This window comes from Solanum lycopersicum, chromosome 8 (assembly GCF_036512215.1).
Source record: "Solanum lycopersicum chromosome 8, SLM_r2.1".
In the NCBI taxonomy this organism is placed as follows: domain Eukaryota; kingdom Viridiplantae; phylum Streptophyta; class Magnoliopsida; order Solanales; family Solanaceae; genus Solanum; species Solanum lycopersicum.
In genome coordinates this window covers 15291710-15308759 of record NC_090807.1, presented here as the reverse complement: position 1 = coordinate 15308759, position 17050 = coordinate 15291710, and the positions used below count along the sequence as shown (strand labels likewise).

At 37.4% G+C, this 17050-nt stretch overlaps 2 protein-coding genes across 2 annotated transcripts; both read right to left on the bottom strand.

The window, feature by feature from the left end:
• Positions 1-4684: 4684 nt before the first annotated feature.
• Positions 4685-5086, bottom strand: LOC112942047 (uncharacterized). Its single transcript, XM_026032597.2, has one exon. It carries the CDS (start codon positions 5084-5086, stop codon positions 4685-4687), a length of 402 nt encoding a protein of 133 aa, XP_025888382.2.
• A 635-nt stretch (positions 5087-5721) lies between these two features.
• On the bottom strand, positions 5722-15414 carry LOC138337826 (uncharacterized). Its single transcript, XM_069288255.1, has 3 exons — positions 15053-15414; positions 12685-12904; positions 5722-6528 (listed from the first exon to the last, which is right to left on the bottom strand). Exons 1-3 carry the CDS (start codon positions 15412-15414, stop codon positions 5722-5724), a joined length of 1389 nt encoding a protein of 462 aa, XP_069144356.1.
• Between the last annotated feature and the right edge of the window lie 1636 nt (positions 15415-17050).

The following is a 17050-nucleotide window of genomic DNA, read 5'->3' as shown; positions in this document are numbered from 1 at the left end:
GGTTGTAAGTGGACTGCACTGTGAAGGTGTTTCTCCCTGTATCGGACTTCCTAGTACTCCATGCTTTGTTGTTACGGGAGATTTTCTCTAATTTCTCAGCAATCTCAGCATAAGGGTATTCTCCATAAGATCCACCTGCTATAGTGTCCAACACCGCTTTATTGTTATCATCCTGTCCCCGATAGAAGTATTCCTTCAGTGACTCATCATCAATACGGTAATTTGGAACACCTCTCAAGAATGAGGTGAATCTATCCCAAGAACTACTAACTGACTCTCCTGGTAGTGCCACAAAGTTATTCACCCCGTCTTTGTGGTTTAATTTCTTGGAGACCGGATAGTAGCGTGCTAAGAAGACATCCCGTAGTTGGTTCCAAGTGAAAATGGAGTTGTATGGGAGCTCATTAAACCACATAGCAGCCTCTCCCATCAGTGAGAGAGGAAACACTCTGAGACCTATTACATCTAGATCTAAAACAGGCCTCCCCACAAAACTTTTACACACTGCCCTTACCTTAGCTATATAGGAATGTGGATCCTTAGAAGGTAGCCCTGAAAAAAAACCTTTGACAGTGAGAATTTGCATCAGGCTACTAGTTACCACAAAAGTGTGGCCTGTGGGTAGAGGGGGCAAGACAAGTGGCCCATCCGAGTCTGCTATGTTATCATACCCTCTGTAGTATGCTTGGGGCCGTGGAACGGGATTTTGTCCCCTCTGCTGATGTTCACCCGGAGCATTGGGTAACATCTGACCATGAACATCCACTGGATCTGGGATGTTCTGGTTTGGATCCTCATCATTTATTCCCAAGTTTCGATTCATATTGCGCAGTGTACGCTCTAGCTCGCGATCGTAGGGAAACAAGGGTTCTCTTCCTCTCCGTGTATTTGGCATACAAGGAGGATAGTTCTGAAAGGAAATCAAAAACAATAAAACAAGGTAAAATCAAGAAAATATCGACTAAACTTTAGTAATAAGTTCAAGTTAATCTAAAAGCTAAATTCCCCGGCAGTGGCGCCAAAATTTGATACGCTCAAACTTACTTCTCAAATGAGTAGTAAAGCGGTCCCGTTAAGTAAATAAACCAACTAGTGAGGTTGGGATCGTTCCCACGAGGAAAATAGTCTAGACTTAACTTCAACTTGTTATTACTATTGTTCGGTTGATGACTTCCTAAGAAAGTAAATGCATAAAAAAAGGGGGTTTGTATTTCCTAATGAGTAAAAATAACTAACGAACTTGACAGAGACACTTAACAGCTTTTAATTTCGAGTTTTAATCAATTAATCAAAGTAACTAGGGTTTACGTGTTCCCCATAGGTTCATAACTTGATAATTCTAACTATAACAATTCTTTCCTAGTATCTTGCATGCAAAGTGATAAGTTATGTATTTCTAAATCCTTAGTCCGACATCTAGAAAATCTCACTGCGCACCTTGGTCCGGCTGCGTGTGTTGCTTTCCTAACCCTTATCTTTACCTCATATTAAGCATTGTATTCGATATTTGACTAAGTTATTACCTCGTACCAATCAATACTAGCCTATTAGATAGTATACACTAAATCTATGTTAATAATTTTTTTCCTATTATCTACCTCCTTTGTCCGGCAAGTAGCATTAAGGCGAGTTCTAACGTTGATCATCCATTAAAAAGACTTCTAAGTGAAAGAATTATTAATACATGTAAGACACTATTCTAGAATTGTTATTTTAGCTAGGGTTTATCTCATTATTTGCCTATGGTTCCCACACCCTAGTTATGGAGTTTAGTTCCTCATAGCCATAAACACAATATTCAAATATATTAAATAAGAATTCATGTACTTACTTCAATGAGAAAGAATAAAGTCTGAAAATTTGCTTGATTAATCACCAAAAATCATTTGTAAGAATTTCCAAAAATCAAACACTAAAACAGAAAGTCTAATAATATGATGTCTAAACTCCCAGAGTCTAACCTCAAAAATGAGGTTTTTCAAACTATTTATAAAAAAATAAAAACCTAATTAAACAAGGATTCTAATTACTGGAAATCTGCCAAAACGCGGCTGTGTCGACGGACCACGCGACAGACCGTCGTGGTCACAATGGACCGTCGTGGACTCCGTCGTCCCATACTTGGTGCAATTTCTTCTGCTGCTTTCTTCATCCCCTCGACGACAAGTATGACGGACCGTCATAGGCACAACGGTCCGTCCAGGGTCTTCGTTTCAAAATACTTCAACTCTTGGAATCTGGGTACTGGGATCACTTCTCTGATCTTCACGACGAACCTGCAGGATGGACAGTCATAGCCATGACGGACCATCACAAACTTCGTAATCCCACACTTGGTTAGACTTCCCCATCTTCCTTAAGCAACTTCTCTATGCTGCCACCTGCGAACCGTCACAGGCACGACGAACCGTTACAGGCACGACGGACCGTCATAAGCTCCGCAGGTGGTCTCTTCTGCATTTTTTCGCTCAGAATCTCCGCTTTCAGTTTTGGACAGATTTCCTGCAAAACAAAGAGAAACTTATATCAAAATTAGCACAACAAAGGCTTCCGGACACACTAAACTTAAGGAAAAAGTATTAATTATACCGTGAAACCATGGTATATCACATACGTAGAGTCCCATACCCCTACCTAGGCTAAGTTAAACCTCATAAGTCACTTTAGTTTGTTTATACTTTATTACTTTATTTTACTTTAGGGAAAACTTGCCTTAACCGACATAGACCACATGATCTAAGTGTGGGATCCGGTGTTGTAAAACCTTAAACCGGTGGAAGGTGGTCTACCGGCCAAAGTAGAACCAAACACAAACGTAGCTTTCTAGGTGGATCCACTAGATAGTCTTCCTATGAGGGAAACATAGTTCAAAAACTAAGATATAGTATATTCCCTCTTGATACCACTTGGTAGTTGGGGCCTCATCTCATGGGAATCCATTCGATGAGTATTCCTCTTTGGGAAATCAACATCTCATACAGAACTATAGGGAAAATCTTCCTCTTTGGGAAGTCATCACCTCCCATTGTCAAGTTCACTCGGTGTTAAGCCAAGTCCCTTTATTGAAATGTCTTTATGACATTAATTAACAATCATAGCTTAGTTTAGGTCATAGAATCTATCCCTTGTATAATATTCATCATGAATATCTCAATGAGAATAGCATGAGTATAGTCGTTTCATCACAATTCATATAAGTGAGGTTAACACATTACATAGCGTTTCATAATAAGGCACATTGGTGTACGTCACCATCCTTATAGCATTTACATCCTAATAAATTTCACAACCATAATCAAGACATTTCAATTCGATCGTCATACCATCCTATCAATCCTAATACAAGGCGTACTCCAATATAATATCATGACTTAACCACAATTAATCACAATTGGAAGTAAAGATGGAGATTCTAAGACTTACTTAGTATTCCTCATAGTTCATCATCATTGTCTTACCTTCGACCCATAACTCAACCCAACTAGGTGAGTAATTTCATCTCACAATGATAACCAATACGATAACAAGGCCAAGATACATAGGCTAATTTCACAATATATTTTATAACCTATATCACATGTCAATAAAATAGCATTATAGGTCTATAATTCATCTTCATTTATTCATAATAACAACACATGATAGTAATCTAATCAATAACTAAATCAATTGAATGAAAAAACAATACAATATATGTTAAGATCACAACCTTGGGTAAGGGATTGAGGATCATGTTCTTCAATTTAGAGTAAACCATAAAAAATTACCACAAACAAGTTAAATTACATGTTAATATATTCAATAACTTAAAGAAATCATCAACAGCTCAATTAATAGCTTTAATTTCGTAATTGCATGAAACCCGTAAGAAAACTCAACTTTTGCAATTAATTTTGAAGGAACCCTTTGAGGAAAGAGTCTCAAAAGTGAATTAGATCATATACCTTAACGTTTGACAACAATTTGATGGTTAATTCGACCCTTTACATCCCCCAAACCCTTCTCCTTGCTAGTCTTCAATAGTGAGTTAAAATAGAGAGAGAAAGAAGAGAGAAGGAAGAGAATTTGTGTTTTACACTTCTAATTAGTTTAATTTTTGTTGGGGACGTCACATGGGTTTTAAGTTAGTTAATTAGTCTCCCCTTAATACCTCACTAACCCCTAAACCACCTAATTAAATAAGTGAATTAATATAAAAACGTGCAGTAAACTCACCCTTCACATATGTAACCCCATCGACGGGACATGTCATTTAAACAATGAAATTTTAAAAATCATATTACCACACATAAGACTCAAATAACTTCATCATGAGACATTTCTTTCTCACAACACTTCAGAGCTCAACTTACATTACATGAGTTAATTTGCACAAAGTTCAACTTAACGACATGCTACATATGATTTTATAAAGACTCGCCATATCAAAATGCACAACATAACTCCAAACAAGCAAAAAGCAAAATTTCAAGTCTAAAGCACCAATCTTACCGTTACTTCACTGTGAAGTACTCAAAAATGCACATTTTGCAAAAAACTTACCCAAAAATCAAGAAACTTCAATTTCTAGTCATATTTATTTTATTAAAAAGAATGACTAACCTTAATTATCAAAAATATGAGGGTAACAGGACTTCATGTTGGCCTCAGCCTCCCATGTTGTACCCTCAACTAGATGATTCTTTCATAACACCTTTACGGAAACCACCTCTTTATTCATCAACTTATTGACTTGCCTATCAATAATTTGAACCGGAACTTCCTCAAGAGAGAGGTTATCCTTAACACCAAGACCCTCAATAGGAACAATGGACTCAGGATCACTAATACACTTTTTCAACATAGATACATGGAAAATCAGACGAACTGAAGCCAATTCACTAGGAAGTTTCAATTCACAGGCAACCGTACCAACCCTTTGCAAGATTTCATAGGGACCCAGATAACGAGTACTCAACATCCCTTCCTTGCCAAATCTACCGACCACTTTCATTGGTGAAATTTTCAAATACACCTTATTACCTTGTTTAAACTCCAAATCTCTTCGTAGATGACCAGCATGAGACTTTTGCCGACGATAGGCCATTTGTAAGTGGTTCCTTATGATATGAACCTTTTCTAAAGTCTTATGAATCAATTCGGGACCAAAAAGTGATGTCTCACCCACTTCAAACGATCAAATAGGTGACCTACACCTCCTACCATACAAGTCTTCATAGGGAATCATGCAAATGGATTAATAAAACTATTATTACAGGCAAACTCCACCAAAGGCAAATGCTTATCCCAATTCCCATTAAAATAAAAAATGCACGCCTTAAGCATATCCTCAAGGGTTTGTACAGTACGCTCTGCTTGACCATCCGTTTGATGATGAAAAGTGGTGCTCAACTTCACCATAGTACCCAACCCTTTTTGGAACAACCTCCAAAATCTAGATATTATGTCCTCACCTCTCACCCTAGGTTGGTGATACCACGACCTCAAGTCTATCTTTGAAAAGTAACTCGCCCCTTGGATTTGATCAAACAAGTCATCAATTCGAGGCAGAGGGTACTTATTCTTAATAGTGGCCTTATTGAGTTGACGGTAATCAATACACATTCTCAAGGACCCATCCTTCTTCTTTACAAACAAAATCGGAGAACCCCATAGAGAAATACTAGGCCGTATAAAACCCTTATCTAGTAAATCCTTGAGTTAAGCCTTCAACTCCTTTACTTAAGTCAAAGCCATCTGATAAGGAAAAATTGATATGGGATTTGTATACGATAGTAAATCATTGCCAAAGTCAATTTCCTTTTTAGGAGGAATATAGGAAAGGTCATTAGGAGAGACCTCCGGAAAGTCACTCACTAAGGGGACCGACTCAATAGGAGGAACTTCATAGTCTAGATCTTGGACTCTTACTATGTGATATAGACAACCATTTGAGATAATTTTGAATGCTTTCATACAAAAGATGATACGACCTCTAGGAATAGAATTTCCCCCTTTCCACTCAACAAAGGATTCATTAGGGAAGTTAAACCTCACCACCATTGTCCTACAATCAATGGAGGAAAAATATGCATGCAAGAAATCCATACCCAATATAACATCAAAATCAAGCATATTGAGTTCTCCTAGATCAACATAAGAAACTCTATTGGGCAACATTATTGGGCAATTTCTATAGACCCTTTTTGCAAAAACTGACTCACCCATTGGAGTAGACACTATAAAAGGTTCATGCAAAATATCGGGAAAGATATCAAACTTTTTATCTACTAGAGGTGTAACAAATGATAAAATAGTGTCAGGACCAAGTAAGGCATATACATCAATAAAGAAGACTTTCAACATATCCGTCACCATGTGGGGAGAAGTCTCTTGCTCACCCCTAGAGCAGAGAACATAGAAGCGGTTCTTCTTCGGAGCATTACTTGAACCACTTGCTTGAGGTTGACCGCTACCCTTTTCTTGACTCTTAAAGTTTGGTAAATCTCTCATCTTGTGATCACTCTTGCCACAACTAAAGAACCGTTCCTACAAAGAACTCACCAAGATTACCGTTTCCACACTTGGAACATGTAGGCTTCCCATTTGGTGAATTAGTGCCTTTTCCCTTCTTGAATTTAGGGCTAGAAACTCTATCACCCCTAGGTTTTGGGAACTTGGAAGGGACTTGATTTTAAACTCATTTCTTCAATCTAGGCTTGTCTTATATTTAAAGCCTATTCTTTGAAGAACCTCCATCAAATGATTTTGATCTTTTAGCATCTCTACTCTTTCGCTTAGCCCTTGCCTCCTCAAACCTTCTTTAATGCACCATAAGACGGAAATTTTTCATGTTTTCATGTAGCATGGTCGAATGACACTCTTCTTGTAAGTCCTCCGACACCCCCGTCACAAAAAAGATCATTTGGTATCTAGGATCAGAGACCAAAGAAGAAGCATATTTGAATAACTTAATGAATATAAAAGAGTTCTAATGGACAGTCCTTCCTCCTTAGCGAAGGTTAATGAACTCCACCACTTTGTTATCTCTCATCTCTCTAGGAAAGAACCGATCTAGAAAAGTTGTCTTAAAGATATCCTAAGTGACTGTACCACCCCTTCGTGGACTATTATCCTCCAATTGCACATTATAAGCTAGCGCCACGTCCTTGATTTGATATATGGCCAACTCGATCTTCTCAATTGTGGAAAACCCCATTACCCCAAGTATTTTTGGGACTTCACCAACAAATTCTTGGGGGTATTCATCAACCTTAGACCCATAGAAAGTAGGAGAGTTCATTCGTGTGAAGTTTCTTTGACGGGAAATCATAGTAGTGACTTGTTGATGAGGACGGGGCACAACCTCCCAGTTTACTTGAGCCATAATAGATTAGGCTTCAGTCGTGTCCGCTTGTGCTTGAGTAGCGATAGCTTGGTCCATTTGATGAAGAGTGGTCCTTATATTCTAATCCATCAGAGGAGGAGGATTGATCGATGCTTGCTCTACATTAGCATCTTCTTCAAGTGGAGGAAGTTAATCACCACGGGGTCTCCCGCATTTGCAATTTCCTCTTCATGTCTTTGAGCCATATTCGTTTGAGTGTTCATTCTTTCTATAATCACAACAATAGGATTAGATGCAAAATCACACCATAAGTATACTCTATCGGTACAATATATGATTTCCAACAAAAAGAGTCATTTCTAAGCATCATATAGGTTCCTACTCATAAGTGTGGCATGATTCACAATTATGAATACAAACCTACATAGATGTGGTAGAGAGAGAGAAAAATAACTCAATCAGGTTCTACTTCATGCTCTTATACAAAGTTTGTCACATTTATGTTTACCCCCTAGATGTAACCAGCATTGTCGTCCTTTTTAATGACTAAGACTAGCCTCTTATTCTCATGTCATTACATTCATAGGTTGAAAATGCAGATATTTTAAAACTTTTCATACAAAAGTATAGTACTAAATTGAAAAGGAAAGAAATGAAAGTCTTTAACAAGTCCGTAAGCCAGATAGTGGCATTGCCTTTAGAATTTGAGGACCTACCCTATTTTTATGAAATGAAGAATCCAAGCCTTCAACAATGTCGGCTTCCAAACTCTTCAATGACCAGAACCTAACATCTTTGGGATAAGGGAAGAAAATGGGGTTAGTACTCCAAATGTACTAAGTATGAGACCTTATGCATCTATAGAAGCAAAACGTGCTAAAAAGGACTTTTAGTAAAAACAGGTCATTTTAAGAACCTTATGCAAAGCTAAGAAAGTCATATTAACCAACCATTCATGCTTATTAACTCAACAAGTAATATGTATTCCGACATACTTGAAACCATTATTTACAATAACCCTATCATCAAGGAATAACATCACAAAAATGAATAAGAGTCAATCATATCATAATAAGCAAGACGACTACTCATGAATCCTTATCAAGTCAACAAGTGCAATGACCAAGAAAAGCCCCATAACCTTGCTCAACCAAGTAGATTTAACAAGAGAACATAACCAATGTCTAAGTTTAACAATATAATCCAACTACATAAATCAAGAGGATAATAATCATTATATATAGACACTTACATTGTAGTATCAACATACTATCATCATATATATCATTATCATATGAATACATAATATCAACTTCCTAAAGCTTCCATCAAAGTCAAATAGTGCAGGAATAGGAAGAGTCTTAACCCCTACCTAGGCTAAGTTCAGCCTCTGAAGTCTCCATAGTTAGTTTATACTTCATTACTTTATTTTACATTAGGGAACACTTTATTTAACCGACATAGACCACATGAGCTACGTGTGGAATCCATTGTTGTAAAACCTTACACCGATTGAAGGTGGTCCATCGTCCAAAGTTTAACAAAATACAAACGTCGCTTTCTAGGTGGATCCACTAGATAGTCTTCCTATGGGGGAAACATAGTTCAAGAACTAAGAGATAGTATATTCCCTCTTGATACCACTTGGTGGTTGGGACATCCTCTCATGGAAATACATTGGCTGAGTATTCCTCTTTGGGAAGCCAACATCTCATATAGAACTATAGGGAGAATCTTCAACTTTGGGAAATCATCACCCTCCGTTGTCAAGTTCAGTCGGTGCTAAGCTAAGTCCCTTTATTGAAATGTCTTTAAGCCTTTAATTAATAATCATAGATTAGTTTAGGTCATAAGGTCTATCCCTTGTATAATCATCATCGTGAATAGCTCAATAAGAATTGCATGAGTGTAATCCTTTCATCACAATTCATATAAGTGAGGTTAACACATTACATTGTATTTCATAATAAGGCACATTGGTGTACATCACCATCCTTATAGAATTTATATCCTAATAAACCTCAAAACCATGATCAAGACATTTAAATTCAATCATCATATCATCCTATCAATCATAATACAAGGAATACTCCAATATAATATCATCAGTTAACCACAATTAATCACAATTGGAAGTAAAGATGGAGATTCTAAGACTTACCAAGTATTCCTCATATTTCATCATCAAAGTCTTACCATCAATCTATAACTCAACCCTACTAGAGGAGTAAGATCATCACACAATGATAAACGTAAGATAACAAGGCCAATTGCATCTCTATATGAAAATTCAACAATAGATCATAGTTTAAGACAAGAAACATAGGCTAATTTCACAATATATTTCATAACCTAAATCATATCTCAATAAAATAGAGTTATAGGCCTATATTTCATCTTAATTTATTCATAATAACAACATAGGATAGTAATCTAATCAATAACCAAATCAATTGAATGACTAGAATACAATATAGGTCAAGATCATAAGCTACGTTAGGGCATGTTCTTCAATTTGGACAGAACCATCAACAATTACCATAAAAAAGTTAAATTAAAAGTTAATTTATTCAATATAACCTGCAGAAATCATCAACAACTCAATTCATAACTTCAATTTCGTAATTAGATGAAACCCATAAGAACACTCAACTTTTGAAATTCATTTTGAAGGAACACTTTGAGGAAAGAGTCTCAAAGGTGAACTATATCTAATACCTTAACAATTGACAACAATTTAAAGGTGAATTCTCCCCTTTCCAGCCCGCAAACCATTCTCCTTGCTAGTCTTCAATGGTGAGTTCAAGTAGAGAGAGAAAGAAGAGAGAAGGAAGAGAGTTTGTGTTTTAGAGTTCTAATTAGTTTAATATGGGGTTGGGGCTATTATATGGGTGTTAAGTTAGTTAATTAGTCTCCCCTTAATCCTTAACTAACCCCTAAACCACCTAATTAATTAAATGAATTAATATAAAAACGTGCAGAAAACTCATCCTTCATAGATGGAACCCCGCCGCCAGGTTGTCGTGAACCTACACACTCTCACTCCTCCGTCTTACACTCTGTTGATGAGTTTAGAGACTGTGCAGGCGGAAGACTTCCTAAACTTTAATAAGTATGGGCCGACGGTGGCATCGTTTCCCCGTCATTCCATACACAGACCGTAGGTGGTCTCGTCGATGCTTACTGTCCAGGTAGTGTTTCTTCAATGTAAGGGTCCACCTCAAGGGCCCTTGTTTTGTCCTTGGGGAGTCGTACCCAGACGTTTCAACCATGAAACACCTATTTGCTACGTTTCCACAAATTTTTCTTACATTTCCAATTCCTAAAAGTTAGTCAAATAGGCTAAGGCACGCTAGCACCTCATCGGACTAGTTTTCGGATGTCATGGACGTTTGTTGATGTGAAATTTGATTTCTAAACTTCCTAAATGATTTATATGCATTAAAATTGACCATAAAATAGTGTCTAAACCTTTTGACACTTATGTTAGGCTTTAGATTAGGCTTTAGACTTTCGGAATATTACATTATCCCCCCATTAGGAGCATTAATCCCCGAATGAAACTAAAATTCTTTTAAAAGGAAGGAATAGACTCAAGACTAGCAGCCCAACCAACAACACATATCAGCATCACTTACATCATCAATCATGGCATTTACACATAGAAATTCAAACATCAATTACTACACATAGAGCTCAATCATCAAAATATGAGGAATTTCATTCTCACAACAATATGAGCTAAACATATAATTAAGGAGTCAGTTACCCAAAACTCAACATATTAAACTGCTCAATATCATTTCATAAAGACTCACTATATCAACAAGCACAACATGTCTCAAAACAAGACGAATTGGAAATTTTTTAGTATAAGCATATTTTACTATAATTCCATTGTAACATGATCATCTTTTAAGAAATTCATCAAAATTCAAAGAAACTTCAAATTTCTTCATTATTTTCATTATTAGTGGTAATAACTAACCTTATTCATCAAATAGATGAGGGTAACGTAACTTCATGCCGGCCTCGGCCTCCCATGTTGCACCCTCAACTAGGTGATTATTCATTAACACATTTATGGAAGCCACCTCTTTGTTCCTTAACCTCATAACTTGTCTCTCAAAGATTTTAACTGGAACCTCCTCATAGGAGAGGTTCTCTTGAACACCTAGACCTTCAACGGGAAGAATGAGCTTAGGATTACCGATACACTTCTTAAGCATGGAACATCGGATGAACCGATACCAAATCATTAGGCAACATAAGCAAAATTTTTATATAATGAGGACTCAACTTTCCTTTTTTGCCAAATCTCACCACCCCTTTTATAAGCAAAATTTTTTAATAACTTTATCACCTTCTTCAAACTCTAATTCTCTTCTCCTATGGTTAGCATAAGGATTTTGCCGGCGATAGGCTGTTTTCAAGCAATTACTTATGATATGAACCTTCTCCAAAGTCTTATTAATCAAATAGGGACCCAAAAATGAAGACTCGTGCACTTTAACCAATCCAATTTGAGATCTACATCTTCCACCATACAAGGCTTCATAAGGAGTCATAGATATAGATGAAAGTTAGCTATTATTGTAAGTAAACTCAACCAAATGCAAGTGCTTATCCCAATTTCCTCTGAAATAAATTATACAAGCTCTAATCATATCCTCAAGGGTTTGAATAGTATGCTCCATTTTGCCATCCGTTTGAGGATGAAAAGTCGTGCTTAGCTTCACCTTGGTACCCAGCCCTTTTTGGAATGACCTCCAAAATATAGATGTGAATTGTGTACCCCTATATGATAGGACGGATAACGGAAACATGGAGACACACAATCTCATATAGGAAGATCCTTGCATAATCCTCCGTTAAGTAAGTAGACTTGATGGGAATAAAATGAGCAAATTTGTCAAACAATCCACAACCACCCATATGAAGTCATATTGCTTTTGTGTCCGAGGCAAACCTTTCAAAAAAAACATATTGATGTATTCCCCTTCCAAGTAGGTACTCGGATTTCTTGAAGTAAACCACCAGGCTTTTTGTGTTCAACTTTCACTTGTTGGCAATTTGGACATTTTGCAATAATTTCCGCTATGTCCCTCTTCAAGCCTTCCCACAAAAACACTTCCCTAAGGTAATGGTACATCATTGTAGAACCTGGATGAATAGAGTGACGGGACCCAAAAGCTTCTCAAGAATCCGGTACCTCAAACCATTTACATTGGGAACACACAACCTTCCTTGATATCTCAAGACACCATCCCCCCTAAAGAGAATGACTCATTATGCTTACCAAGAACCGATTCTTTCAACTACATCAATGGTTGATCAAAGTGTTGCTTAGACTTTACCTCAACCACCAAAGATGATTCAGAGTTATGATGAACCATAAAACCACCATTCAGAGAATCTTCCAATCTAACACCTAATCTAGCAAACCTATGAAAATCTTTCACTGGGTCTTTCTTGGATTCTTCTACATGAGATACACTACCCTTGGTCATACGACTTAGAGAAACAGCAACCACATTGGCCTCCTGAAGGTGATAGAGAACACTCATGTCATAATCCCTTCAACAATTCCAACAACCTTCTTTGTTAGAGATTTAACTCCTTTTTAGTAAACACGTATTGAAGACTCTTGTGGTTGGTATACACATCCACATGGACACCATAAAAGTAATTTCTCCATATTTTCAAAGCAAATACCACGACAACTAGCTCAAGATCACGAGTGTGTTACTTCTTCTTATTTATCTTAAGTTCCTAGAGGAATAGGCTACTTCTTTCCCATGTTGCATAAGGACACACCCTAAACCCACTAGGAATACATCACAATACACAACAAAGCCCTTGGTAGCCTCCAAAAAAGTCAACACCAGAGCTGAAGTAAGACTATCTGTAAAGACTCTCTCACATACCTTTGACAACTCAAATTTCATACTCTTTTGGGTCAAAGTATTCAAGGGAGATACAATGGAAGCAAAAACCATCCACAAACCTCCTATAATAACCCACTAGACCCAAGAAACTCCTAATATCAATTGGAGTCAATGGTCTAGGCAAATCTTGACCGCCTCAGTTTTCCTGATCAACCTCAATTTCCTCATTAGGGATGACGTGACCAAGAAATTCCACCGACCTCAACTAAAACTAACATTTTCTATTCTTGGCAAATAATTGGTTTTCCTTAAGCACTTGTAACACCACCCTCAAATGGTCCATGTGCTCACCCTTATTTTTCAAATATACCAAGATGTCATCAATGAAGACAATGATAAATTAATATAGGTAACTTCGAAACACCCTATTCATTAGATCCATAATGTCGTCGGGGCATTAGTGAGACCAAAGGAAATTATTAAGAACTCATAGTGACCATATCTAGTCTGAAATGTCTTTTTTGGTATCTCCTCACCTCTCACACTATGTTGGTGATACCCTAAGCTCAAGTCAATCGTAGAAAAGTAGCTTTCCCCTTGGAGTTGATCAAACAAGTCATCAATCTGAGGGAGAGGCTACTTATTCTTAATAGTGACTTTGTTGAGTTGGTGATAATCAATCCACACTCTAAGGGACTCATCCTTCTTCTTTACAAATAAAACAGGAGCACCCCATGGAGAAATATTAGGTCTAATGAATCCCTTGTCTAGTAAGTCTTTCAGTTGAGCCTTCAACTCTTTCAATTCGGTCGAAGCCATCCGATAAGGAGGAATTGAAATGGGGTTGGTCTCCGGTAGCAAGTCAGTACCAAAATCAATTTCTCATTCGGGAGGGATTCCGGGAAGATCATTAGGAAAGACCTTGTGAAATTCCCTTACTACGGGGACTAACTCAATGGAAGGATTTTTGGAGTCTGGACCTTTGACTATTACAATGCGATATTGACACCCATTTGAGATCATTTTAGAAGCCTTACGACAAGATATGATACGACCTCTAGTAATAGAATTTCCCCCCTTCCACTCTAAAATGGGTTCAATTGGAAAATTGAACTGGGCAATTCTAGTTCTACAATTAATGGAAGCAAAAGAATCATGCAACCAATCCTTCCCCAAAATTACATCGAAATTGACCATATCAAGTTCTAATAATTCCACATGAGTAACTCTATTGAAAAACATTATAGGACAATTGTTATATACCCTTCTTACAACCACCGACTCATCTACTGGAGTAGTTACCATTAAATATTCAATTAAAATGTCTTGCAAAATAACAAACTTTTTAGCTATAAAGAGAGTAATAAAATATAGTTTATCACCCGGATCAAGTAAAGCATATACATCAATAGAGAAAAGTCTCAACATAACGGTCACCACGTCGGAAGAATTCTCTTTCTCCCCTCTAGAGCGGAGAGCATAAAAGTGATTCTTCTTCGGAGCTTCGACATTAAAACACTTCCTTGAGCATGAACACTACCCTTTATTAACCCTTCAAATTTGGGCAATATCTAACTTTCTGACCGCTTTTACCACAACAAAAACAATTTCCTGTTCAAACCAAACATTCACCGAGACGACCTTTTCCATACTTCGCACAAAAAAGCTTCTTGTTTGGTGAACTAGTATTCCTTCCATTTTGAGGCTTAGGAGTTAGACACCCTATAATCAAGAGCCTAAGGGAACTTGGAAGGAACTTTATTATAAGACCTCTTATTACACCTAGGCTTTTCATGAATGTCAAGCCTACCCTTGGAAGAACCACCATTAAAAAAACCTTGCCCTCTTGGCATCTCTACTCTTTATCTTAGCCCTTATCTCTTCCACTTTTTCAGCATGAACCATGATACAATAAGTGTTCATATTGTCATGTAGCAAAGCTGAATGGCATTCTTCCTTGAAGTCATCTAATACTCCCTTCACAAAGCGGCTCATTTCAACTCTAGGATCGGAAACCAAAGAAGGATCATACTTTGACAATTTAGTAAATTTCAAAGAGTATTCAAGTACACTCATACCTCCTTGAAGAAGGTTGATGAATTCCACCACTTTGGATTCCCTCTTCTCCCTAGGAAAGAACCTGTCAAGAAAAGCCTTGTTGAAAATCTCTCCATTAGATGTACCAAGTTTGGTCCACATCTTTGAGTTAATAAGTGGATAACTCGACCTTCCCACTAGTAGTAAACCCCATAGCATAGAGGATCTTGTAGGTTTCATCAATGAACTCTAGGGGGTCATCCTCAACTTTGGATCCATACAAATTACGGGGATTCATCCTTGTAAAAGCCCTAAAACGAGAAGCCATGGTACTAACATGTTGGTTGGTGTAACACCTTGAAAATCCAACACACATTGTAAAGCCAACCATAGGCGTCATCAAGTCTAAGTACTGTTTCTAAGTCCATTTTAAATTAATCTAAGACATTTAAGAGGTTTAAGAACAAAAACATCCAAGAACGTCCATGACGTCCGGGAAGTTTGTTCAAAGGGGTGTTAGTGTACCTTAGCCTATTTGACTAACTTTTTGGAGTCAAAAATGTACGAAAATTGGTGGAAAGGTAGATAATAGGTGATTGATTAGTTTTATGGTTGAAACATTTGGGTACGACTCCCCAAGGACCAACCAAGGACCCTTGAGGAGGACCCTTGTAGTTTGATGAAATATTGTTTGGCAGTGTGCATCGGCGGGACAGAAGACGGCCCATGTGTGGTTCGACGGGGCGTCGATGCCACCGTTGTCCCACACTTATGCTGGTGGAGAAGTCCCCTTCACCTGCACAGCCTCCAAGCTCATCGACGGGTACAGAGGTGCAGGCTATGGACAGGTGCAGGCTATGGTCCATGTGTGAATCGACCGGTGGGTCGTCGATGCCACCGTCGTCCCATACTTACACAATTCGAGGAAGCCCCTCTCCTACACAGTCCCTGACCAAGACAATGGAGTGCAGGACGGAGGAGGTGGGTTGTCCATTGACTGACAGATGGCCCGTCAATCGAGGTTTCGTTTGTAAGGGTCGAGTTTCCTGCCTAATTTAAGTGGGTGTCATTTAATTAGTTAGGGGTCAGGTGATTTAATTAGGGTTTGAGGGAAACTAATTAAGTTTATTAATTCCCAATATAAATACTCCTAAACCTCATTAATGTAAACACAACTCTCAAATAAACTCTCTTCTTTCTCTATTATTTCTCTCTGTATATGAACTCACCATTGAAGACTAGCAAGGACAAGGGTTTAGGGTCTGTAAAGGGACGAATTCACCATTAAATTGTCGACAAATGTTATGGTATGTGTTCTATTCACCTTTTAGACACTTTTCTCAAAGAGTTCCTTCAAAATAGATTTCAAAAGTTGAGTTTTCTTATAAGTTTCATTCAAGGATTGAGTTGTTAATGATTAATTAAGGTTATATTGAGTAGATTAACATTTAATTCATCTTTTTTATGGTAATTGTTGATGGTTTGGTCTAAATTGAAGAATATGATCCTCTATCCCTCATCCTAGGGAGTGATCTTGACCTAGATTGTTTTGTGATCATTCAATTGAGTTGTTTGTTTATTCCATTACTATCCTATGGTGTTATTACTATTAAATTAAGATGAATTATAGACCTATCATGCTAGTTCTTGAGATGTGATTTAGGTTATGAATTATAACGTGAAATCAGCCTATGTATCTTTTCTTATGTTTTGATCTAAAGTTGAATTGTGTTATACAGATGCAATTGGCCTTGTTATTCTATTGGTTATCATTATGTAATGATGTTACTCCGCAAGA